The 26383-nt window shown below is 43.1% G+C and overlaps 1 protein-coding gene across 1 annotated transcript in view; it reads right to left on the bottom strand.

Moving 5' to 3' along the window:
- Positions 1 to 368: 368 nt before the first annotated feature.
- Positions 369 to 26383, bottom strand: part of ALG14 (ALG14, UDP-N-acetylglucosaminyltransferase subunit) — a 73048-nt gene continuing 47033 nt past the window's right edge. Inside the window, exon 4 of the mRNA XM_004689518.2 lies at positions 369 to 734. Within this exon, the coding sequence (XP_004689575.1) occupies positions 504 to 734 (231 nt within the window). The 3' untranslated portion in view covers positions 369 to 503. The remainder of the gene's footprint in view (positions 735 to 26383) is intronic.

Here is a 26383-nt window from a genome sequence, read left to right as displayed (position 1 = left end):
AAGAACAAAATAAAGATACTGGTTTATGCTTATGGTTCTGGAATTTTGTGGAGTGTAAATTGCCATGAATTCAAGCTAATAGAAAGTTTCCTTTATGCTGAAAAATTGAGCAGTGACTTCACTGCTGCCATACAGGAAATAAAGCCTGCTGTAGCTGAACGAAACAAAAAAATCCTTCTTTTTCTTTCCTCTTGACAATGGAAAATGCTTTGAAAAAAGTGAGGCTGTTGCATAGGAAATTCAAACTTTATATGTGGTTCTAAAAAACATTTCACTAAAACAAACCAGAAGGTCAGATCATGCAGTGACAGATACTTTTATATAGAAAGGAAAGTGCACAGAGACACAAATACTTCGAAGCTTATTAATGTCTGTTTTATGAGTAGCCTTGTTTTTTATTCTTGATTACCAGAAATTCTCAGGACTTTCAAAAGCCTTTATACAATAAACATATATTCTTTTCTCCCTGCCCATTACAGTATTGTTGACTGCAGTTGTCATTGTCAGACAATTCTCCCAAGGTACACAGATTTGGGATATTTTTCTTTAAGTGCTGGCCACTGAACAATGAAGAAATCGGAGAGGTGAAACAGAATCTTTCCAGACAGGGATAAATTTTCTACTCGGCAGATGCTTTCGACATAGACAATGATCACTTTCTTTATTCCAAGTATCCCAAGGAGAAGAGCAGATATACAGATAGGAACACATGTTCCTGGTCCGTTACACAGCACCTTTAAAACAAAAAAAAAAGGTGAAGGTCAAATTAAAATACAGAATACTAGTCAATATGAAGCATTTAGAATTGAAAACAGCCAAAACTTAGAGAAGATTTTGAATTATCAAAATCGTAAATTCTTCCTTGTCAAGATATAGCAAGTAACAAACATACACATAGGGCCAGGCAGGGCTGTGTGGTTGGTTGATGGAGCTCAGGCAGCCAACCCATGTGACTGGGGCAAGTCACTTAACCTCTGTCCTTGTGGCCCCTGTGTGTGCTGCAGGAGGGGTCTAGAAGAGCCGTGGGCTCTCTCCAGCCGCTACTGTTCTCCAACTGCTTTGTGCATTTCAAACATCACACACACAAATAGGAAACAAGGGCCTCCCTGGTGGTGCAAAGAGTTAAAGTGCTGCAGCATTATGAAGTTATCCACAGATGCTACAGCACAAGTTCAATCCTTGGCCAGGGGTGTGACCCACATGGCACCACAGACCTTTACCATCTCACCCACTATCTCCTGGCCCACCCACTGCTCCCCTCAGCAGTGTATTTCAGTGGATCTGCCTGTTCTGCTCTCCACTCTGTCTCTGGTGAACCCTCTCACCCCCCCCCCACCTCTGACATGTACTCCAGTTCTTGTATGCGTAAGCAAATAAATCTTTAAAAAAAAAAAAGGAGATAAACAAAATCACCTGTGATTCACTGTTTTCACATGTACCAATTTGTTCTCATTGATTTTGTTTTTAAAGATTTATGTATTTATTTATTCATATAGAACTGGGGTACAAGCCAAAGGTGCAGGGGTGGTGAGAGGCTTCACCAGAGACAGAGTGGGGAGCAGAACAGGCAGATCAATGAAGTACACTGCTGAGGGGAGCAGTGGGTGGGCCAGGAGAGGTCTGCCGCACCATGCAGATCACCTCCAGGACTGGGGGATCAAGCTCACACTGAAGAGGCCGCAGACAGCTTGTAGTGCTGTGTCCTACTCCGTTGCGCCACCAGGGAGGGCCTTTTTTCTCATTGATTTTTAAAAATAATCTTTACGGGCCCTCCCTGGTGGCGCAGCGGGTTCAAGCACTGCACTGAGAATCTACAGCCGCTTCCGCATGAGTTCGATTCCCGCCTGCCCCGGAGGAGATCCACATGGCGTGGCAGACCTCTCCTGACCCGCCCGCTGCTCCCCTCAGCAGTGTACTTTGTCAATCTGCCTGTTCTGTTCCCCACTCTATCTCTGGTGAAGCCTCTCACTGCCCCTGAGCCTCTGGCCTGTACCCCAGTTCTGTATGCACAAATAAATAAATCTTTAAAAAAAAAATCTTTACTCTAGTTGGAGCACCAACCTGTTAAAAAGCCTCTAAAATATAAATTATGTAGAATAAGTTTAGTAGGTCAAACCACCAAGTGGGATAGATGAGAGAAGGCTATTCAATGAATGAGATTTTCTTTCAAGAGAATTTAATCTATGCTCATACTCCAGAGAGTTTTCATGCTTTTGAATTCTACTAATTTTTGTAGAAAGTCATTGGTTAAAAATAATTTAAGTGGTTTGGAGTGGGGGGAATTGAGGAGGTGCTGTTTGAAGGTACAAACTTGCAGTTAGTAGATAGTTAGTAGATAGTAGTAGCACTAATACACAGCATAGTGATTACAATCAACAATTCTGTATTGTAAGCTTCAGTGTTGCTAAGAGACTAGATCGTACTCTGTGTAGAAAAAAGAAATAATAATGTGATATGATAAAGATGTTAGCTAATGTTACTGTAGTAATCATATTGCAATATACAAACACATCAAGCCTACCACCTTGTAGATCTCAAACTTACACGTTATAAGTCATTTATACTTCAACTAAGAAAAAACAAAAATAATTTAGTTGGTGAACCTAACAAGAAAATTGTAAACTTAACTCACATGACAACCAAAAAGGATTTTTTATAAATTTTTTAAGAAAATGAAAACAAACTTATTTCACATAGTTAGTAAGGTAATTTATTAGCATTTTCAGAGGGAGAAAGCATTTTTGACATCTTAGTCACATGCTCATGTTGCCTGAATTAGTTTAACCTAATGAAGTACTTAATACTCCATAACGCATAAACTAGTAGATTGGCAGCTGTCTACCCATGTCTACAGGGCATGATCTACAGTGTCACATATTTTTCCAGCACGGGGGCCTTAAGTGTATTAAACATCACAAAGTTTAAAAACTGAAAGAGTCTCCAGATACACTGTTTACCCTCCTGACATTTCAAAGACATTCTGTCAGAGCTGTAAGGCATGATCAAGTCCCTGAGGGTAAGAGAGTAATCCCGTGAATGCAGGCGCTGTCCTTCCCGGAGGTGAGATCACTGGGCACACAGTTTCAGGTGGGAGTCAGACTCTTTTACAAACCTGCCTTAAAATTCCTACCTACAATTCCAGCTCCCTGCCTTTGGTAGAAAACATTCGTTCTGACTTTGTCTTGCACTGCCAGCTTTTAAGCTGCTCTCGAGATGTTCTCCCGTAATCTCCCTTGACTGCCCTTTTAACCTATCTTCTCAGCCTCTCCAGGCAGGGTAGCAGAAAGACAATGGGACTGAGCGTCAGCACAGGGGGAAACAAGCTGGGAATTAGCACAGGCAACAACAGCCACAGTCATCACCACCTTGGCCCTCACCGCCATTTATTAACAACTCCACGTGGACAGATGCGGTACCAAGCATTTCGCATCTACTATTTTAATTAATTCTCACAGTAACCATCGGAGGTAAGTTTCATTATCTCCTTTTTCAGAATAGGAAACTGAGTGTACAGAAGGCCAGAGGCTCAATCACACCTTTAGGAGGTAAAGGTGTTCTGTGGCTTCAGGTCACTTTTTTTTCCTGTGACTATTACTGATGTAGAAAACAGGAAGACTGGACTAAATGATCGTGCCTGTTTGCTCCAGGATTATATAATTCGATGACTAAATAGCCCCTAGTTTTGTCGTCAGCCTAAATTACAAGCTTGAGCTCAGTCCCTTCAGGGTTTAGAATTCTAAAAATCCTATGAATGCAAGGTTTCTCAAGAGTGGCATTTACATTTTGGAACAGACAGCTTTTCATTGTGGGTCCCGTTCTGTGCCCTCCAGCGTGTTCAGCCGCATCTTTGGCCGCCACAAGATCCCAGGAGACAAGAAAATCTCCAGATATTTCCAAATGTCTCCAGGTGAAGACCACTGTGTTAATGTCTTCCCCAAAACTAGATTATTTGTGTTGCTGTTCTCAATCTTCTTTTTTCTCTAGTACAGAACAAAACATAACCCACAGCTTAAAAAGAATGTATTGCTTCCTTCTTGGATCTTGAATGTCACAAAAATACTTCACATTTATTGCCTTTACAAAAAGTGTTTGTGCCCATGCCTTCATTTCACTGTGTGGTCAGTCCTCTCTCATACACTGATGAGGTGTCTGTATATCAGAGGGGAGATGCCTGGGCCTTGGTGGGGGATGGATTAACCACCTGACATAGACCAGAAGCAGAGACTGTTAAGGTGAAAGTAGAAACGAAAGGGAATTTGCTTGTTATCTCTGTTGAATTTCTGTATTTTGAGTTGTCTTACTATAGAAAGTCATAGGCACAATAAAACCACAAACCAAACATTAAAAAAAAAAAAAGCAAACTAATTTCAAGAAAAAATTAGACTCGGGAAAGCTAATTTTAATTACGTATCGGTTTTATTAACTCTGACTTTTATAGCAGCCTAAGCAAAACATTTAAAAATTGTGGATTATGGAGTTTCCACTACTTAAGGAGGCATACCAGAGAGACTTATTCCAAGCATTGAACAAAAGAGAATTTGAGATGATCTGACCAAAGATGTATTTATGACATAAATATAATACTTGGAGCTGTCTTTTTAATATTTATATTTCCATCTCTTAAAATAGAAAATCTCAAGCAGCCTGGGTCCATGTCCCTGATCACCTCTTTGCTTCACTACTTTGTCTTCTGGGAAGAGCCAGCATCTAGTACAATCCCTACTCTGTACCTGGAACAAAATAGGCCCTCACTAAATTTTCTTGATAGGAAGAGGCAGGAGTGAGAAGGTAAGGGAGGTGGGAATCCTTTGTCTATTGTGTATAGTCAAATGCTTCCTTTGTCTGACTTGACCCTGTTTGTAGCTATCTGAACACACTTATCAGACACACCCATATACTTGGCTGCCATAATGACTGTCATTGAGAGCTTGCTTTGAAAATTATTGCCATTTTTTACCATCCCAAACCTGCCCCTTTTTCCTCAGGGGAAATTTCGTGATGCTTGCTATCAATTTTAGGGTTTGAGTAGAACTGACTCTACACCCAGCTATAATGAGAGGACATATGATTGTAGTCTGGCCAATCACAGCATCACATCCCCCAGCACAGTCTTCAGGGAAGAGCACATAACCCAGTGGGAAACCCCAAGACACAGTGGGACTTTGGTTGGGGCTACACGTTTTCTACTGTGTCGGAACCTCAGAGGATGTGGACTTGGTACTGTGGACATCTCTTTCCATATCTTAGAGTCCTTCAGAATGAAACCATCATAAAGCAGGGAAGAGCAGAACTGAAAGAGGAAGACAGGCCAGATCCCAAAGGTAGTATTAAGCTCTATGAGTCCAGCTGCATCTGAAGGAAACCAGATCTGCCCGAGACTTGCCAGGTACATGAGTGAATACATTCCATTTTCACTTAAGCCAGTTTGAATCAGGACTTCTGTCACAAGCAACATGCTCTAACTGGAACAGCACTTTATTTTGTGTAGTTCCCTGACTAGCCTCTGACCATCTGCTGTGCCAACTGGTAGATATAATATGGGTCTGCTGGGAGAAATAACAACTCAACAAGTAAATTTTTCTGAGAGAAGGAAATTCAAGACATGTACCAAAGATAGGTTCTAGAAAACAGAAAGAGGTCAGCAGTATAAACATGAAGTCATGAGAGCAGATGAGTCAAGTCAAAGATCAAGAAGACTAAGAAAAGGATTGTTATTCTGCATATTTGCGTCAGGTCCTATTGACTTAAACATCATACCAGCATGTGTGCTTAACTTGGGTAGTCTGAACAGTCTAGTCAGTCAGAATCCCATACACAGAATGTAGGCCTGCACCTCTGGGGTCTTGGGTTGGTTGAAGGTCAGAGACCTCAGCCATGAAGCTGAGGGTGATACTGGAGAGCATCGCAGGTGAGACTGAAAGCCAGATGGAGAGCCTGGGTAGGCTGTCATCCAGGGCACCGGCAGGAAGCAGAGCTGGAGTCTGACGCTAAAAATTAGATTTTTGGACAGTCTCTGGCTGGTGAGAGTGGTGACTGAAGAGGATTCGTGAAGGTGGAACACAGTATAGAGGTCTGATTGAGCTTCCAGGGCTATGAAGCTGGAGGACTGGGGCCTGCAAGCTGAGCTGGCTCAGGCAGGCAGTCTATAGGGAGGGCAAAGGTCTGTCAAAATCAACACTTCCATTTATGGGAAGTGGGATGACTAGGAAGGGTGCAGACATTGAGATGCAAGAGCAGGAGATACAGGAAGAGCCTGATTGCAAGGATTAACAGACAGTGAAGTCATTGAAGGTACTAAAAAATGCATGTTCTTGTTTTAGAGAAATAAGAAAACCCCCAAGTCTACCAGACTAAGCCTATGTTAGAAGTGTGTCAGACAAGATGACATAATCAACAGTTTATCGCAGTCATCGAGGCTACAAGGGTTGAGGCCGAAGAGAGAGCTTCAGATTTGGCTAAGAGCAAAGTAATGGGAACCTCAGAGATGACCACTTCAGAGACTCTTTGGGATAAAGACAGAGAAGAGTGAGCACGCGGGAGAGTTGAGTTCAGGCAGGTTGGCTGAGCTCACAGCAGAGCTGGGGTAAAAAGGGCTGGCAGAACTGAACAATGATATGTGAATATAGAGAGGTCAGTGAGAAGAAACGGGGTGAAGGAGGGACTAGTATATGGGAAAGGACGAGTTCTTTCAACACCAGAGGAAAATGTAGCAAATCAGAGAACTTAGTTTGAGGTGGGTTTGGGAAAAACAGCCCTTTCTGAGAACAAGACAAAGGATAAAAATGGCACCAAATGTTTGTTCTCAATGGATTTTAAATGGTAACTCTTCTCAATGCAGAAATGACAGAAAAGTCCTAACAAAGAGAAGGAGAGAAGAAGCCTTCTAATTCTGTCCGCTGGTTTACATTTTGGTGTACTCTTCCTCCGATGTCTTCATATATATTCTCGTATTTTCCTAAGACATGTTCACTTACACTTTTGTGAAAGCTTATATAAACTATTGTAAAATTCTTTTAAATTCTATTTTGTGAGTGTTTAAAAGCCCATTATTTCTTTTTAATAATTTAACAGTTTATTTTTACATCATTTTGTGCATTTTTCATCTCAGTTTAAAAGCCCATTGTTTTTTTTAACACTGCTGTTAATTCAGCAGGTATCTCACAGTGATCTAACTTTCCATTACTGTCAGAAATTCAGGCTAACTCCTTTTTTCTTCTTTTGCTCTCTCATGCTGCTGTGAACAACTTTGTATATAAATCTGGGAGGTTTTAATTTTGCCTTGAACTATGTTCCAGAGTTCTTGCCGAGTGAGGGGTTAGAAGCAACAGCTTCAAGGACTTAAGGAAGTTGTAGAAAGTTTACTAAAACAACTGCCATGGACTGGGATTGGGCCAGTGGTCTTTTGTTTTGTTTCTTGGTTCCTGCCTGGACTCTGTGTGAGCCATTTCCCACTGTGTGACTTGTGGCAGGACCCAGAGCCCATAATGGCAGAAGGGAGACATTTCTACCTGGACCATTTTGTGGTGAGCGGATGGGCAGTGTGTTGCCAGGGTCTCTTTCTACCCCTGCCCAGTGGCGAGCGGTGCAGAGAAGCAAGTCCTGGTGACAAAGGCACCACTGGCAGAGTCCGGGGGTGTCAGCTGCAGGGTGCCCCGTGCAGCAATCGTGGCATCAGCGCCTCTCTCACCCCGCCAGTTCTATGACCAATGGAATTTTGGCGACGATTCTAGTGCTCAGCTCTTACTTTGTCAGTGTTTTCAAATCCTTCTTCATTAGCTTTCCTGGTAGTCTTGAGAGCTCTCAACAGCCTTTCATTAAATTCTTTTACTGTTTCAGCCAGCCAGAGTGGATTACTATGGTTTGTTACCAAGAGCCCTGCCTGGTATGGGAAGAACAAAGACTTTGGGAGCAGTTAATGCTTTAGAAAGGAATGGCTGACGTCAGAACAGTCATAGGATTTCCGCAGGCAGGGCTGGGAGCACTGGGCAGGAAGCAGACAGAGTGAAACAGGGATGACACTACACAGCCAGAAGAGCCAGGTTAGTGCACCAGCATATGGCAGGGGTAAGGCAGCTGGCCCCAGCCACGAGAGGAGGCGCAGGAGCAGAGGGGGAAGCCTCAACATCTGGAAAGGGAAGCATCGCAGAGAAATCCAGGGGGCAAAGGCAGTGGTTCGAGGCAGAGGGCTGGAGGACAGGCGTGCTGGGTGCCCGTAAGCAACCTCTGGATAACTATTTTTATCTAGGATAATGCACGCATGTCATAAGGGAACTGAATTTATTTCTAGTACCTCAAATATCAGTTATTTGCTTGGTGACAACTACAGATACAAACTCCTCTCAGCGTAATTAAATAAATAACTGTGAAGCACAGCAAACTCTGAACAAACTTATCTGCCCCATAAGTTCTCAGTACTGACATCCCTATCCTGATATTCTTATACTGACAACCCAACACTGATTATTCCAGTTTGACCAGGACAGTCTCATTCGTTCTGCATTCACATAGTCCATTGAGGCTGAATAAGGTGGTGCTTAAGGGCCAGGGTTTGGCAACCACACAGACCTGCACTGGCTGATTAAAAGCAAGGTGATCTTTGTTACCTCTTTCATGAATTCATTCATTCAAGAAGTGCTTATTGTTAAAAAATCTGTCTATTTATGCATACAGAACTGAGGTACAGGCCAGAGGTGCAGGGATGGTGTGTGGATTCACCAGAGACAGAGTGGGGAGCAGAACAGACAGAATGATGAAGTACACTGCTGAGAGGAGCAGTGGGTGAGACAGGAGAAGTCTGGTGCCATGTGGGTCACTCCCTGGTCAGGGATCAAACTCATGCTGCAGTGGCTGTGGCTAGCTTCATAGTGCTGCACTTTAACCTGTTGTGCCACCAGGGAGGATGCAAGAAATGTTTACTGAGAAAGGATAATATGCCAGGTACTGTTCTGAGCTGTAATAGTATTATATATGGATATATTAATGAACAAAAGTTTCCTTGCAAAGTTTATATTCCAGTGGGTAGACAGAAAACAAGACACACATATGAATACATAATACAAGGCAGAAAAAAGGAGCAGGGAGCTATGGAGGTTAAGGAAGATGTGGGAGGAGGTGATTTGTGAGTAAATATGAGATGAAGTGGTACAGTGTTAGGGGTAAAACATGCATCACCAGAGAAAGAGGCAGGATAAAAGATGACCTGGATTTTGTAGACAAACTATGGGTAACTAAGGATCAATGAGTTTGTGGAGGTTTAAAACAGATTGTAGTTGAACAGATCTGGTACCTCCAGCTCAAACTGTATGTAAGGGCTTTGGACTTCTTGTAAATAATGTAAACAAAGATGTAGGGTAAGATGAGATTGGTTCTGATGGTCCTTTTGGGAGGTGGCTGATCTGTATTCTTCATGAAATTTGTAGGGAAGGGTTCGGTAGAGAAAATCAGGGATGGGGAACGGTAATCTAACCAGAAACCAATGCAACATGGAGGAAATCAGGGCTGTGGAGATTAAACAAATCTGTGGACACATTTAACCTAGTGCTTGGCCCAAGGTAAAAATCCAACAAATAAGAGCTACTAATAAAATTCACCCCAAATTAAATCTGTATACTGTGATATTTTTTTCAAACTCTTAAAAAGAGCACTCTGTGGGGCCCTCCTTGGTGGCACAACGGGTTAAAGCACAGCACTAAGAAGCTAAAGCCACTTCAGCATGAGTTTGATTCCCTACCCTGGAGGTGATCCACATGGCGTGGCAGACCTCTCCTGACCCACTCACTGCTCCCCTCAGCAGCGTACTTCGTCGATCTGCCTGTTCTGCTCCCCACTCTATCTCTGGTGAATCCACTCATCGCCCCTGTACCTCTCGCCTGTACCCCGGTTTTGTATGCATAAATAAATAAATAAGTAAATAAAAAGAGTGCGGTGTGGCACAAGAGTACTTACTGTTTACTGTGCTTGCTGCTTACTTGGCCACAGTTAGGATACTGGCCTGACGTAATCAAGCCTCTATTCATTTTAAGAGCAGTCATATTTGTCTCTAGTCATATTTGGAGTCCCACCTGATCCTATCCAGTGATGCTGATATAAAAATAAAATGATAGGAGGAGCCTGATTATCAGAAGTGATATTTTCTAGATTTCCAAAATGGAGGATGACTGAAGGACCTTTAGTCTCCCTGCTCTGGATGGACACTATCCCTGTAGTGTACTTCTCAGCCTTTGGCCAATGGGCCTTGAAAGCCAGCGACCAGCATGAGATAAACAAGCCTGATGACATGAGGGGCTAAGTCTGACCTTTTCATTGCAAAGCTAGAGTTATCTACGGTGTCCTTGTAGGGGGAATAGATTTCCTGACCTTCTTGTGAGCATCCTGATATGCTGGGTTGGGGCTGAGCCACAGGGGTGCTTCCTGCAGAGGGGGCACAGAACCACAGACACCAGGCTCCATAGTCTCTTCCACAGCTCAGGAATCCCCTCTACAATTTTAAGCTGCCACAGACCAAAGGGGTCCCCAGCTGGTACTTCATACTTGTTAAGAGCAGCTCCTCTGACTACTAGCACAGGATAAGGAAAAGTGCTCAGAGGATGCCAGTGCCCACAACGGGTGGCACTTCATTTCCTTGCCCTAATGTCTCTTCCTAAAAAATACTTGGATAAAATGAAAACTTGAGGTGTCTCTCTGGAGGCACAATGTGTTAAAGAGCAACACTGCGGAGCTAGCCACAGCCAATTCAGTATGAGTTCGATCCCCAGCAAGGGAGGTGACCCACATGGTGCAGCAGCAGCAGACACTCCTGACCCACCTGCTGCTCCCCTCAGCAGTATATTCCAGTGGCTCTGCCTGTTCTGCTTCCCAGTCTGTCTCTGGTGAATCCTCTCACTACCCCTGTACCTCTGGCCTGTACCTCAATTCTGTATGCATAAATAAGTCTTTAAAAAATGAAAACTTAAGGATTTTTTTTTTTTTGGCCAGAATAATAGAAAAGCCAAGCCTGCATTGCATCATGGTCAAAGATCATGGTGAGGCAAACCCAGGATTGTTTTCCTAATCTTCCTGACTGCTTTGACTTTTAGTTGAGGAAATTAAATCTTTCAGTTTTCCTGTTCTCTGGACCAAATGGTCAAGGTGACAATTTCCTGCCTTCTTGGTCTTTTTTTGTTTTCATTGTATTTTCCACCCTCTGAAATGTTTTCATGAAGGTCTCTGAATCCTAGTAACCTTTTCCTTTCCCCCACCTCTCCCCTGTACTAAATTATTCTCCCCAAAATACAGATTGCTAGAGCTAGAGACAGTTTCCAGGAGTCTTTAATTCAACCTGGAAAAGACTTGGGCCTTTATAGGGTACCTACTACTTACCAGGCACAGGGCGTAGGTGGGGAATTTTATATAACTGCCTCACTTAAACCCCACAATAGCTCTCTGAGATATATCATTATTCTAATTTTTCAGAGAAGGCGATGCAAGCAGAGAAACTATGGGACTTGTGTAAGATCACAGAGCTAGTTAATGTTTAGGTGAGATAAACCCAGCTTTGAGAAGACAAGGCTGAGAGTCCCCCGTCCTCCATCCTGGCCTGGGACTGTCCTGCACCTGCCATCCAGATCCAGCGTTATTTGGAAGGGGTTCACGGCGAGCCTGGCTCCAAGACAGACAAAACAGGGAATTTCCTTAAAGGGGTAATTCTGGCAATTGCTATTAGTACTTTAAAGCTCTAACAGAGATCAACTGGCAGCTTGTAACATGCCATTCGACTAAGATAGATGAAGGAAGCTTTTCAGCAGATAAAATAAGTTAATATTTTCAAAAGAAAAGGGAGTATCCTTTCCAAACAGGAAGAACTGGCTTGAATTCAAAGCAGTTACATAACTCCGGCTCTGTCAAGGCTTTCTCTCAAGTAGGTAAATGATATTTTCTTCATGATCTTGCACTATTTTGATTTTTTAACAAGTAAATATGTATAATATTACTTGCAGAATTTCCTGAGTTAGCAGCTTTCCTGAGATAATTTATGCAGGTGATTTTTGCAGGTCGAAAAAAAGGCATAAGGATTTGACTTGATTCCTTAATTCTGAGCCAAAAGATACCTATGAATTCTTATTTATAAGGCTCAGGTAGAGAGAGAGAGTAAAGGAGAAACAACATGTATCCTCAAAGACAGACCATGAAACAGAAACAAGAAAATAAATTTCAACAAATTGAAATATAGTAACATTAGCTTGTTGTGGTTAAAGAACATGGTTGTTCATGGTTAAAGAACATGGTAGCCCAGGAGCTAAGCCTCAGTCCTATCACTGCTACAACCTGGGTTCGATCCCCAGCCAGGGAGCTGACGCACTTGGTACAGCAGACCTCTCCTGTCTTGCTCTCTGCTCTCCTTAGCAGTGCATCAATAAATCCACCTGTTCTGCTCCCCACTATGTCTCTGGTGACTCCTCTCAACCCCCTGGACCTCTGGCCTACACCCCAGTTCTTTTATGCAAAAAAATAAAGTAAAAAGGAACATGGTTCTTTGGAGCCCAGCTCAGATTCCACACCTTGAACAATCTGTCAAAGTTCTTCAAGAAGTACACACTTCACGCTGTGCACTCAGGCATTCAAACACTGTTTTCCTTTCATTGTCCACATATTTATCAAATTCCGAGCAATGGTGCACCTGCCTCCATCAGTAACCTGCAGAAGCAGAATAAAACCAGGGCTTTGATTGACGTCATGCTTCGCTGAGTTCTGTTAAGTATGCTGGCAGCACTAATGACTCCCTTCTATTATAGACTCAAGAGACAGGACACCGATAGGACCTGAGGGAATCGATGCGTTCACCCCAGTTTCAATCAGAAACGCCTTTGAACAGGTAAATGAAGAAAGGACTCTATGGTAATATTCCTCAGGTCTCTACAGGTCAAAAGTATAGACTCTTCCCAAATCAGACTCTCGGGTTCCAGGGCCCAGGAATGTGCTTTTTTTTTTTTTAAAGATTTATTTATTTTTGCATACAGAACTAGGATACAGGCCAGAGACTCAGGGGCAGTGAGAGGCTTCACCAGAGACAGAGTGGGGATCAGAACAGGCAGATCGATGAAGTACACTGCTGAGGGGAGCAGCGGGTGGGTCAGGAGAGCTCTGCCACACCATGTGGTCACCTCCGGGCAGGCGGGAATTGAACTCATGAGGAAGCGGCTTTAGATTCTCAGTGCTGTGCTTTAACCCACTGCGCCACCAGGGAGGGCCGGAATGTGCATTTTTTAAACCCAAAAATTATTCTGGTGCAAACTAGAGCTTGTTAACGTAGAGGGGCTGGTAATCTTCAGAAGTGTGTACGAAGGGAGAAGAGGCAGGGAGGAGATGAGAGTCATGCCTTCTTTCTCTCCCTCATCCAGATCAAACCCATGTTGGGAACAAGCAATCCAGCTGACCTCATCTGGAGCCCATGGTTCCAACAGCAGAGAGAACTGCCAGAAAGTGAGGAGCGCAGGCAGGATGCCCTCCCTCTGTTGGCCACACATACAGCAGTCTCTTAGAAAGCAAATACCCCTGTGAAGAGTCCAATCTGAAGGACTTGAAGGTAGCCTCTTATTGATCAGTTGATGCTCTCAAAAGGATTAGCTGGTAGTGTCTGAGTATAAGGACAAGGTGCAGAGAAGCCAACTGAGGCCGGGGGTGGAAAAGATCATGAATAGGTAAGTGGCAGGTGACAAGGCCGCATATGCTTTGCCAAGCAAAGTCACATTAGCTGCCAGGATGCCCCACCCCATCTGCACTAAAGGAACATCTCTGTGCCATGGGGTGGGTGTGGTTTGTTAGGTGCTGCCTGGCATGACAACTGGGTTTCTGGGGAAGGCAGGGCTGGGAAAACTGGGCCTTGATGTTGGGGGTCTGTCTGTTGGTAGCACCAGTGAGTGCCTTGCAGGGGCTTTCTTACGGCCTGGGACAACCAGTTTTGATCCCATAGATAATCTGGGCAACATCTTGCCTGACCAAAAGTCAAGTTTTGTTAATGAGCAGATTCTCAGGTTCTTAAATTCCAGTATGGAGCCCCTGTTGCTCAAAACTATATTTTCTGTCTAACTGTAAACACGAGGAGGGTATTTGAGGCATTGATGGGCCAGGGAAAGGAAAGCAGTGAGAACATGGACTCTGCAGGCAGACGGTCTGGGAGCAGAGCTGATTCCATCACGTGCTACCTGTGTGCACTGGGCTAATGACTTCAGTTTTTGTATGCCTCTTTTCCTCACCTGTAAAATGGGGATTCGAGCAGTGCTTCCCACAAGGAGTTATAGTGAGGATTAAGGGAGGTCAAGTCCGCAAAGCACTTAGCATTCAGCAGATTCCTTGAGTATATTCGCTGTTGTTTTTCTTAGCCTCTGTATAGGGCTACCTCAAACAACCACAAGTGGGCCTTAGGGCTTAAGAGGGAACAGAGTCTTTGAGGCATCTCTGTGGCTCTTTCATGACTAACAGTGGCTCTCCTCACTGAATCAGTCTTTTTCCTTCCCCCGAGCCCCTCTGAGGGTGCTAAGGGCTACCGTCCAGCATCTTCCATGGGGGCAGCAGCCTCTTGGGTCCTCTTTTGGGAGCTTTTTAAGGGAAAAGCAGGTGGATATCATAAGACTAAATGCCTGTTTTGTGTAGCTGAACTAACAGGGCAAATAAAATACACCACATTATTTACTGGTAAGGTTTCCCAGGGCAAGACTGAAAGCAGAACTCTGTTAGAGGGACAGTCCTTTCTAAAGTATAAAGTGGAGTGAGCTTACCCAGGATGAAATCACACTTCCTGAGTCTGACAGAGCGTTTCCAGGGAGAGCAAGCTCACTCGGCCTTCCCGCCGCCCCCTCATTGTTGTTCTTGACTCCTATCCCCATGGCTGTCCAACCCCATTCGCCTTCCCGCTGGCTCACTGCCCTTAAGTCTTTGAAACAGATAGCTGAGTCCAAAAACAAAGGCAGGCTCCCTTTGGTGGAGGCGATTTTGGCAAAGGAACTAGAGGGGATTTGAAGTAAGACACACGTGATCGACTCTACTTTAGGTTGAAAAATCCATGCTGTAATTCTAGTATCTACCACCACCTCATCGCCTGGTTGGCTCATCTGCAGGGCTTCACTAGGAAAGTTATTCACAAATTCAGTCATTATGACCTGAAGCAGCAGGCTAGCACGGGACGTACAGTGACCAGGTAGTTCAGGCTACCAGGTATTAATCCTGATCTGCCACTTAAAGAGGCATCGACTTTGCCTAGGTCCATTTTCTTTGTTATGCCCCAGGTCTCTCATTCACAAAATGGGGCTAAACCAGCAGATAACTAACTCCTAGGGGTGTGGTAAGGATTAGGAAACGTGGACACGTGTGAGGTATTATAATGATGCCTTGCCTTTTCCTTGACTCTGAGGCCTGGGGAGAGGAGTCAGCCATCGCAGAGCCAATGAGTGGACTGAGTACTGCAGTCTACTCTTTCACGGACTTTTCACAAAATAGGTACACAATGATAGTCTTACAGGGAGCTGACAGAACTGCTGATTTACTGGCAGTGTGGGCCAGTTTAATGACAGGATACCTTAAAATAAAACAAAACAATGGCTTTGGAGAGGATCCCTGCAAATGAGACCGAAAGCCTTTCATAACATGCCATTCGTTAAAAGCTCCCTGCTCCAAAACTGAGGCTTTAACACCTATGAAACCGAGGGGAAAGCTTAGTCTTTAAATAGGAAATATTCTCTCACTGTTTTATGTACCCACTCATAAAAATGAGTGATATAGCCAGTGACATTCTTTTAGGAGCAGCACGGATTGATATGTTCAGTCAATAAAAATGTTTAGATGATATACAAATATAAGAGGGTGAAAAAAGAATCCCAGGAACTGTTCTACTGTTACAAAAATGACTTCCTTTCCCATTTCCTTATACTGAGCAAAAGTATCACCAATCTTTTCTCATTTACTGGTTTTAGATCCTGGCTAAAAATCTAAGTCTTCATAATGTCTTCTAAAAACAGAACACTAGGCACGAGCCCATCTCAGGGACTGAATTCCCTCCATTCTAGGCCATTTAAGGCAAAAGAAGAACACACTTTTAAAAAATCTTAAGAAAATATATAGTTTACAATTAAAAAAATCTAGGCCAGCTAAGTGTCCAATTATGTCCTTTTGTTAGATCTGTTTGTAGAAAAGCTGGAATAGGGCTTCGTGTGCTTTACTTGAATGGCTGGACTGGATGGCGGGAGTGATGAGAGCCACAGCGCCCTGGCAACTTGAAAGCATGCAGCCCCCAGTTCTCCTCAGACATTGACTCATTTCTTTCTCTGCCCTCTGTTCTCCTCCTCTTTAACTTTCTTTCTTTCCAGCCAGTGGATGACCCAGCTCTGTCTTCCACATGCCCTGCAGCCTTCATCTGCCAGGGAAGTCCCTCTCCAGCCCCAACAAGGGAACAGGCCCAAAATCTTACTGGCCAAATCTATCGCTCTGTGGCTGGACTCCTTTTCCCAGGCTGTATTCCCTCTAATCCTGCCAGGAAAGACCTCTGGCCCCATAAAAATTCATAGTATTTTCAGCGCAAGGGAAGCTAACTTCAGGGAAGAACTCTCTTACCTGGCACAGTTTCCCGTGACCCCTTCTCACCCAAGCCCTGCCAATTCTAATTCCACAAGTCTCTTAAAAGGGGACTCCGTTCTTGATCTTCGCGACCATGTGAGCCATCTCCCCTTTCACCTGGCTGGCCCCAGCCTGCACCCGCCTTCCCCAGCCTCAGCTCCTCCTCCCACTGATTCCACGGATGCTGCCTTAAGACTTTGCCCTAAGACACAAACTTGATCATGTCACCATTTATCTTCAATGGCTTCCTGCTATCCTCACAGTCCAAAGAGCCTGAATTAAAATATCTTCCCCCCAAACAATGAACTAAACAAAAACAAATTATTAGAAAACAAGACCAAACTGGTGGTTACCAGAAGAGAAGAGGGAAGAAGGGTAGGCAAATGAGATGTAAAGGGTCAACTATATGGGCAAGGGTGGAATTAAGACTTTGGGCGGAGTATAGATGTTGATTTATAATGATGTACACCTGGAACCTATATAATGCCATAATATTTTTAAAAAGCCTTTTAAATAGGGAAGATTAAGTAAGAAAAAGGTAGCATCATTTGGGAAAAGAATAATGTTTGTCATTTATGTTTTTATAAAATTTAAAGTTGGTTTGTCCAAGCATTTTAACAATAGGAAAGCTGGATATTTCAGATTTCTTGAAATTTACACGTGTTGAATAAACTCATTTTGGCTTAATACATTTATTTATATTATGTAATAAATGAATGCCTAGTATCATTTGTGGGGGGGGAAAGGATAAAATGTATTATTAAGTCCATTTTTATTATTATTTTTTAAAGATTTATTTATTTATTCGTACAGAACTGGGGTACAGGCCAGAGATGCGGAGGGTGAGAGGATTTACCAGAGACAGAGTGGGGAGCAGAACAGGCAGATCGACGAGGTACACTGCCGAGGGGAGCAGCTGGCGGGTCAGGAGAGGTCTGCCGCGCCATGTGGTCACCTCCGGGGCAGGCGGGAATCGAACTCATGCAGAGGTGGCTTTAGTTTCTCAGTGCAGTGCTTTAACCCGCTGCGCCACAAGGGAGGGCCCCCATTTTTATTATTTTAAAAGATTTATTTCTTTATGCGTATAAGAACTGAGGTGTAAGCCAGAGGTAAGGGGGGAGAAAGGATTCACCAGAGACCGAGTGGGGAGCAGAACAGTCAGGCAGCTGAGGAGAGCAGTTGACGAGACAGGAGAGGTCTGCCGCCCCATAGGTGGGTCAGTCCCTGGCCTGGCCGGAACAAATGTCTCAGTGACTGCTGATAGCTTGATAGCGCTGTTTTTAATACCACCAGGCACCACCAGGGACGCCCTTCCTGTGCCACCAGGGAGGCCTTTCAGTGTGTGTTTTATTAAATAATACAATAGTTTGTTTTTACATCATTTTGTGCCTCTTTCCATCTCACTTGCAATCCCCATGGGCTTCCCATCACCAAATCACCCATGTGCCATCACCATAGTCCAGTGCATTTCCCTCCCCCCACTGCTTTTGATCCCATTCCCCACTCCACGCCCACAAAATGTCTCTGGTATATAGCTGTTCATTATTATTATTATTATTACTTTCTCGCCTGGTCTGTTATACTCCTGCTATGAGAGAAACCATTTGGTATTTTTCCTTTTCCTTCTCTCTATCTCACTAAGCATGATGTTTTCCAGCTTCATCCATGTTGCTGCAAAAGGCATGTGTTTCTTTTTCTTGGTTGCTGAGTAATATTCCATTGTGTATATGTACCACATCTTTTTAATCTAGTCATCCTCAGTGTGTTTTTTAAAAAGAAAACAAATTCCTTCCTAAAACCCAGTATATCTATACTGCTATAGACCTTTGTGGTCTCATGGCTCACCAGAGCTATTTTCTATGGTAACAGAGAAGCCCATGAGTTTCATTCAAGTGAATATAATGACAATAAATGTGAGAAATCAAGGCAGATATTTATCTAGTGATAAAACCTACTTATTGTATTTTGGTAATCCTTCAGGTCCAACCAGTTTTGTAATTCTAAAGGAGACTTTATTATTCCAGATCCTTTCTTTGTCTAAATTAGTGCATTTTGTAACATATCAGCTAGGATTAGACAAGATTTGGCCAACATGTGTTAATTCAACCCCAACTTACTGGAAATCAAAAGCTTCAGGCTGAGTATTCCCAGTTTTTTTTTTTTTTAAACAAACAGAAACAAGGAAGAGAAAAAAAATAGTCCAACTGGAGTTTAAAAAGAGAAAAGAAAGAGGAGCAAGTAAAGACAGTGAAGAGTAGGCCACGTCTGTTTCCACACTTGCCCTCACTGAAGAATGACAGTTAGCAGGTATTTATATTCTTTGTAACTAGTATCTTGTATCATGTTAGTGTTTCTGGTCATAATAAGAGGTGGGCATGAAGATCCATATTTCATAAGTGAGGAAATAGACTGAAAGTATTTATTTTGCTTACTACGGTAGACTCAGCCTCCTGCTGGAGGGAAGGGACCCTCCGGCCTGCAGGAGGCAAGACTGGACTCTCACCTCCTCTATCTTCCTGAGGGAGGAGTGAATTATCCTGACCACTGAGCTTAGGAAAGTTGACTGAGGAGACTCAGCTTGGTCAGCCCTCACAGGCTTTGGCACTCTCTTTTCTTCAGCCTGTTCCTGTGCAGCACTGTCTGTTCCACACCCTGGCTGGTGTGCCAAGTAGGGAAGAACTGAGACAGGCCTGCGGTCTAGCTTAGGGAAGAAGTATGAGCAAACCCATCGCTGCCACATATATAAGCCACATTATTCAATCTTGCCCTTTTTTTAGCTGATAAAACTCATAATTTGATTTTCTAGTCTTATTTCTCAATTGGTTGTAACTATAAGAAGGGAGGACACCCCCTAAAAGTCAAATATGAGGTATATAATAGACACTCAATAAATATTTGTTAAATGGATGAATAAATTTGCCTAAGGCCATACAGCTAACAAGCAGCAGACCAGAGAGTTCACCCCATGCCTGACAGAAAAGCCCATGGTTTTCTAAAATTCCACTTTAGTGGTTTCTTGGGGAATGTTCTATTTCTAAGCTTCAATTCATGCTTCATAGGGGTGACAAAAACTGAAAACACTGATTGGTGTGGATACTAACTACCTTAAAAACACATGTGTGCCAGGCGCTCCCTGGTGGCGCAGCGGGTTAAAGCACTGCACTAAGAAGCTTAAGCCACTTCCACATGAGTTCAATTCCCGCTTGCCCCGGAGGTGACCACATGGTGTGGCAGACCTCTCCTGACCCGCCCGCTGCTCCCCTCAGCAGTGTACTTCATGGATCTGCCTGTTCTGCTCCCTACTCTGTCCCTGGTGAATCCTCTCACCTTCCGCATCTCTGGTCTGTACCCCAGTTCTATATGTACAAAAAAATAAATCTTAAAAAAAAAAAAAAACACATGTGTGCCCCAGAACTTCGTGGACACGCTGCTGGCATACAACAGTGACTAGGACCAGTTCAGCCTGTATCTCTCTGTTGTCACTCTATCGCGGGCCAATACTGACAGAGTCCTCTGGGCATATAAGTAGGGACTAGATGGTGTGGAGAAGCAGCACTCGTAACAGGTGGGGGAGGAGAGGGACAGGTATTCAGACATGAAGCAAGATGTGCAGAAAGGGCAGGGCGAGGGGACAGGGGACCAAGAAGGGGATGAAGGCCCAATGGGGGTCTAGGGACTGAGAGGACGGTGAAGAGCCAAGGGAAGGAAAAGTGAGCATTTCTAGATGAACAAAAGGTTATGGAGATGGGAAATACAAAGAATATAAAGGGGAGACATAACAGAAGAGAATGAGTCACCTGCTATGAAAAGTTACAAACTAATTTTCCATCTTATTCGATATGATAAAAAGTGAGAGCTGACCGGCGTGCCAGGAACCTTCAGGAACTAAGAAATAAAATACCTGAGGTGAAAACAGCTTGGGGAACCAGAAGATGACAAGATTCTTCCTGCAGGCAAAAGTGAAATTAAAGCAGTGACTGCATCTACGAGCTCTGCTTTCCCTGCCCCCTACCAATCACAAAAAAGGGGGGAGCTGTTTGGTTGACAACTCCGAGCTCAGCGGGGACCCTGCTCTGAGAGAGTCAATAAAGTTGCTTCTAAGAGTGTCTGCTGGAACTCAGGATTGTGTGTTCACCAACGCCATGTAAAAACAGGGTCCTCTCTCTGCCTTCCAAGCAGTTCTGTTCACTATTTAAAAGCAGGGCTTAGTCCCTTTCTCCCCTCACTAGAGTGCACACAAAGAATTCTCTGACATGCTGCCCCCACTGCAGATGAAAGCGCCTGAGTGTGAGCGAAAGCAACAATGCTCAGAGTGACATTTACTTGCTGCAAACAGTGAAATCAGAGAGCTCCAGTTCATGGTGATTAAATGTCAGGCTTGAAACATTTAGGAGAGTATGAGCTATGGAAGTTTTTAAAATTTAGGACTGACTTTCCTATTGCAAACAAGCACAGAAGACATTTTAAACTAAAGGTTTAAAACTGCAAGGGGGTTACTGAGCTTAATTTGTGAACTAAAATCAGTAATTAAAGGGGCACCCCTTTCCCTCATCTCAATGAAGGGGTCCAAGTTAAAGAACTATGGCACAGCTGAACTGGCCTTGCAAAGAAGCTGCATCAGCAACAAAAAATTGCCTTCAAACAAATCAGTAGTTGCTAAAAAAGATAAGCTTCAAGGCTGATGGCATTGCTAACTCACCCAATTCACCCAATTCCAGGAAGATGAGGCTCTAACTAGATAAGGCAAAATTTGACAGCCTTCCTTGTTTCCTCAATACACAGGCAACATCAAATAGATACATTAGCTCAACACCTCCCCAGACTTTCTCTGCCAAATCCTTGAAAACATAAAATGTTTTCCTTGCAGAAGACTCTAAAATCCTCGCTGAGAAGCTCAAAATTAGGGTAGCTTTCCAGATCTATCTAAAGGCTACATAAATCTAGGGTTAAAATTGAGTCCTGAATCTTCACTCTTTAGTGAAGTCACTTATATTAATAATGTAACAATAAATTACTTGGCTCAATTTATTTAAATCAACAAGTTCAACACCACCAGCAGCGCCTGCTGCTCTTAACCTCCTGGGTTCGTAAGAGAAGATGCCATTCTGTCCACCCCCACCTCCCAAATACAGGAGTTTTAGGCACATGACTTTTGACAGTGGTACGGACTTTATAAGCTGAAGGATTTCTACATTATTTTGCTAGAGGAATGTTCTTTTTAATGCACCTAAAAAACTTAGAGGGGGGAAAATTAGGTCATTCTTTTAAGAATATTTCCCATGGATAAATTTACTCATGACAAAACTGGCTAAATGGCCAAAAATAACATCTGTTTTTGTGACTAAATGATAAAATTTCAAATTTTGACAACCTCATCAGACCTTCCTTCATTTAAAATTATTAAGCATCTTCTCTATCATGCTTCTGATAAAATACTGGACTGATACAGAACCAGTAAGATGGCCTTTGTTTAAAATATTTATTATTAAATTAATAAATATTACTCACAATTAAACATTACATTACCCCCATTGTACAGATCAGAAAATTGGGACTTCATAGTTAGGACTTTGCCTAAGACCACAGAATTCCTAAATTACGTGGGATTTAAACTCTAGACACAGATTTCCAAGTCTGCGCAATTAACTTTTATGTAAGGAGACTCAGTCTGGCAGACACCACAGGCATGTGAACAAAGGAAGTTTAATGCAAGAAATGCCATAACAAGGATAAGAACAGAGACACAGATTGAGTAATTCTATGTTGGGACTAAGACCTGAGGATGAGACTAACCTGGACCTTGATACCGAGAAAGGAATTGTTCTAGGAGAAAAAGTCACTCAAGGTATAGGGAGTTGCACATACCAAAGCCTGGGGGACCTGGCATGTGGGTGAACTGCCTAGAGGAGGATCATGGAGGGGGGACCTGGAGCCAGGAAATGAGGCTACTGCAGTACCTGGATGGGGATAGAAAGGGAGCTGGACAGAGGAAATAGAGGGTGCCAGACTTAGGGGGTTTCTAAGGCAGAAGTGATATAGTCTAGTGACCTACCGGGTGTGAATTGACACCGCTCACTTTTTAAATGGTTGTGAAGACTGAAAATGAAGGCGGTAAGACAGACTGGAGAAAGGGAAAAGGAAGATGATACCTTAATTCAGTTTTAGAGAAGCTGAGTTTCTGGACATCCTCTGGACCTCATTCTCCACTTTATCAAACATTGAGGTCTTGTTGTAAGGAGGTGAGATGAGAACAAAGCTGGGTCTTGCCTTCCTGGAGTTCACATACTGTCTAGTCTGTCACAAAATAGAGGAACTAATAGGAGCATTTCTGGTGATTACAGTGACAGAGGATGCTTCCTGCACTTAGTGGACAGGTGCCACAAATACAGACATTTTGCAATACTTGGGGTTGTTCAACACAACAAAGGCCTAGCCTCTGTCTCTCCTGAATTTCAGATGTCCCATTAGACACCCATTAGATAATCCATTTCTAACTAGTTATCTGAGCTTAAAATCTCATTCTGTTTGACTTAGAAAGATAATTTTTTGATTTTCCGAAGTAGAACTACTGTGGTAATTGAGAGAAGATAATACTTAGTTTCTTTGTATGTCAAGAACTATTCATCATTAAAGAAAATTACATCTTGGGCTGAGGGAGATGAGAACGTTCTGGAGACAGAGGTTGGTGATAGTTGCACCAAATTTGAACATACTAAATGTTACAAAACTGCACACTTAGAAATGCTCAAATGGTAAATTTCATGTTAGGTGTATATATTTTTAAAAAGTGATAAGTTGAAAAAGAAAGAAAAAGAAAATTACATCATGGGCAGCAAACCTACTGGTAGTTTCTGAGTTATCAACACATTTGCCTCGGTCTACACGACGACTGTCCTCAGCAAGGGCGTCTGCATTTCAAGCCATCTATGTGCCTGTGTCTCCTGGTGTGGGGATACTGTAAAACATGTTTGCAAACTGATTACACATTCCTTTCTTTTAGTTTTTTCCTTTTTATTACAACCAGGGCAGAGTATTGCTTATTTGGGATGATGTATTACATAGGTAGACCCTATTAACCATGAATTTCATTTTAGCAAAGAAATGGGTATATTGGAAATACCTGTTATAAAAAGAATACATCAAGTTGAAAGGGTGGAGAATCAATACAGGGAGACAGACATAAACAAATGGAACCAAAGTACAAGGGAAACCATGGAAGCACCGCAGAGAGGTAAAAGTACAAAGAACAAGTGCCAGGGGGCACTGGGAAGGCCCATGAGGAAGAACAGTCAGGACCAGCAAAATGCTGCTCCAGTCAGCGACGGACAGTGTGTGAGCTGGTGGTTCCTGGTGAGCCATAAGCGGCACCACCAAGGTTTGTAAGTATCCTCTGGGTGATGTTACACAGAGGTAAGTGGTGTTTGCCTAATAAAATTGTCAAATAATGTGTCTTCCATCATACATGACTCATGGTTGCATGATGTGAGCAGACCCTGACTGACATGCTGTCGGAGAGATGGCCAGTGCCGCTGGTGATGGCCATTCCTTTTGGGCATGGCTTTGTTATCAAGTTCATCTCAATGTTCTACCAGTATTCTCCCTACACTGGCTCTTGTTCTGGGAGGTTCCAGTGGGCAGAGCATGATGAAGCCCTAGCCTGTGTGTCTATTCCAAAATCTGTGGTCTCAGTGACACTTTCTGGTTAATCTTCTCTTCCTTAGGCTAAATCTCCCTAACTTCCTCCAACTGTTTCTCATATTACTTGGCTTCATCTTCCTTCACCATCTGGGTCATTTTCCTCTGAACATGTTCCAATTTGTCAGCGGTCCTTTAAAAGTGTGGTGCCTAGAACTGATTGTGGTTTTTCCAGGGCAGAAATATATAATTATATTTCCTAATATTCCCCCAAGGGGGGAATGTTATCGCTGTACACAATGAGATTAGGATGGGAAGGGAGCAGGGGAAGATGTCTTAATCATTATTGCATTGCCAGTACTGAAAATAATTCCTTTCTAGTTAAATGAGTTAAATCTGAATTTTTTAAAAAGATTTATTTATTTGTACATACAGAACTGGGGTTCAGGCTAGAGGCTCAGGGGCGGCGAGAGGCTTCACCAGAGACAGAGTGGGGAGCATAATAGGCAGATCTACGAAGTACACTGCTGAGGGGAGCAGCGGGTGGGTCAGGTGAGGTCTGCTACACCATGTGGTCACCTCCGGGACAGATAGGAATCGAACTCATGTGGAAGTGGCTTTAGCTTTTCAGTGCTGTGCTTTAACCCGCTGCGCCACCAGGGAGGGCCCTAAATCTGAATTTTTAATATTTGCAATTAGAGTTTTCATCTCAAACATTTCCTCCCCACCCCCAACTCTTTTCAATTTTTAAGATTGAATGAAATCTTTAGGTCTGGCTAATAAACACCATTATTTTCACTGGCTGATAACATCTGCTCACTGCCATCACATAGGCATTTTTTACCCGAATACACCTTTCTTTCAACCAACTGGACCCTAGCCATGTCCCAAGTCACTCTAAGGTTGGCAAGGAGACCACTCTTTCAGGGACATGGCCTATAAACGGGAATTTGTATTTCTGACTTAATCTGGGACCTGGTGTGTGGAAAATCCCTGCATTCCACTGTGTCTAGTGAATCTCAGCTTGGGCCCCACCATGTGTAATTCTATCTAGGCTCCTGATTTGTCATTCGATTTTAGGCTGAGACTGAAATCCTGCAATAACTTGACTGTTCTTGCCAACAAGCTGTGCCCTGGGGCTGAATCAATACCAGTTTATGTCCCCATTTTCAATGCTCAGGACTCATGATCCAGTGACACCACCCACTGGTCTGAACTCCAGGGCCTCACTCTGCTGTGAGTAGCAGCTTGCTATCCTTGGGAATGCAATGATTTCAATTAACTGATCAGCACACAGCAGACAGGGTAGCCATGGAAAGCCCAGCCATTTACATCATATCTGCTGGCTTTGGTATCTTGAAGAGCTTGCTTGAAGGTAATCTACACAAGAGCTGGGGTCCTTGTTTGTTTTGTGAGTTGATGCATCCTAAGCCCTTACAACAGTGCTTAGCACATAATAGCTGCTCAACAACTACTTATTAATGAATTAATAAAATGACCTGGCATTTATCTATCTTCATTTTGCCCAGAATTTCTTTCTTTCTTTCTTTCTTTCTTTTTTTTTAACATTGCTTTTTCTCCACCTGTCATTTTTCTGAGAGGGTGCTAATCACAAAACTGAACAAACTAGCAAACTTTATCATGAGTCAGGGACTTAGTCTGCATTTCGGCCACTAGGACCTCTTCAGTCATGTAGGTATTCTTCTTACCTCTCAAAAATCTAAGGTAAAATGTCAGGAGGTTTGATGAGTGAGGTAGGGGTGGACATTTATAGGTAGGTCAGTTAGAGGTGAAACTTTATGTGAATGTCCATCACTATATCCAAGCCAGTAGGGTAAGACAAACCTATAGTTTTATGTATAAGTTTATGTTTCTAGTTTACTGATCTTTATAAATAATGAAAGATAATGTAGAAATTGGTTATATGTGAATTCAGGGAATTTCAGTGATAAAATACCCTTTTTGTTGTATTAAAAAAGTATTGGCTTTGGCTATACATACACTAAAGCTGGAATGAAAAGGGATAATTAACATGGCCTGTGTAAGGATGATTTGTAAATAATGCATTTAATATATTTTTTTAAAGATTTATTTATTTATTCATACAGAACTGGGGTACAGGCCAGAGGCTCAGGGGCGGCGAGAGGCTTCACCAGAGACAGAG

The sequence above is a fragment of the Condylura cristata genome, unplaced genomic scaffold (assembly GCF_000260355.1).
Source record: "Condylura cristata isolate star-nosed mole 26May11 unplaced genomic scaffold, ConCri1.0 scaffold00026, whole genome shotgun sequence".
Taxonomy (NCBI): Eukaryota; Metazoa; Chordata; class Mammalia; order Eulipotyphla; family Talpidae; genus Condylura; species Condylura cristata.
The sequence above is the reverse complement of the archived record's forward strand: the minus strand, read 5'-3'. Positions and strand labels throughout refer to the sequence as shown.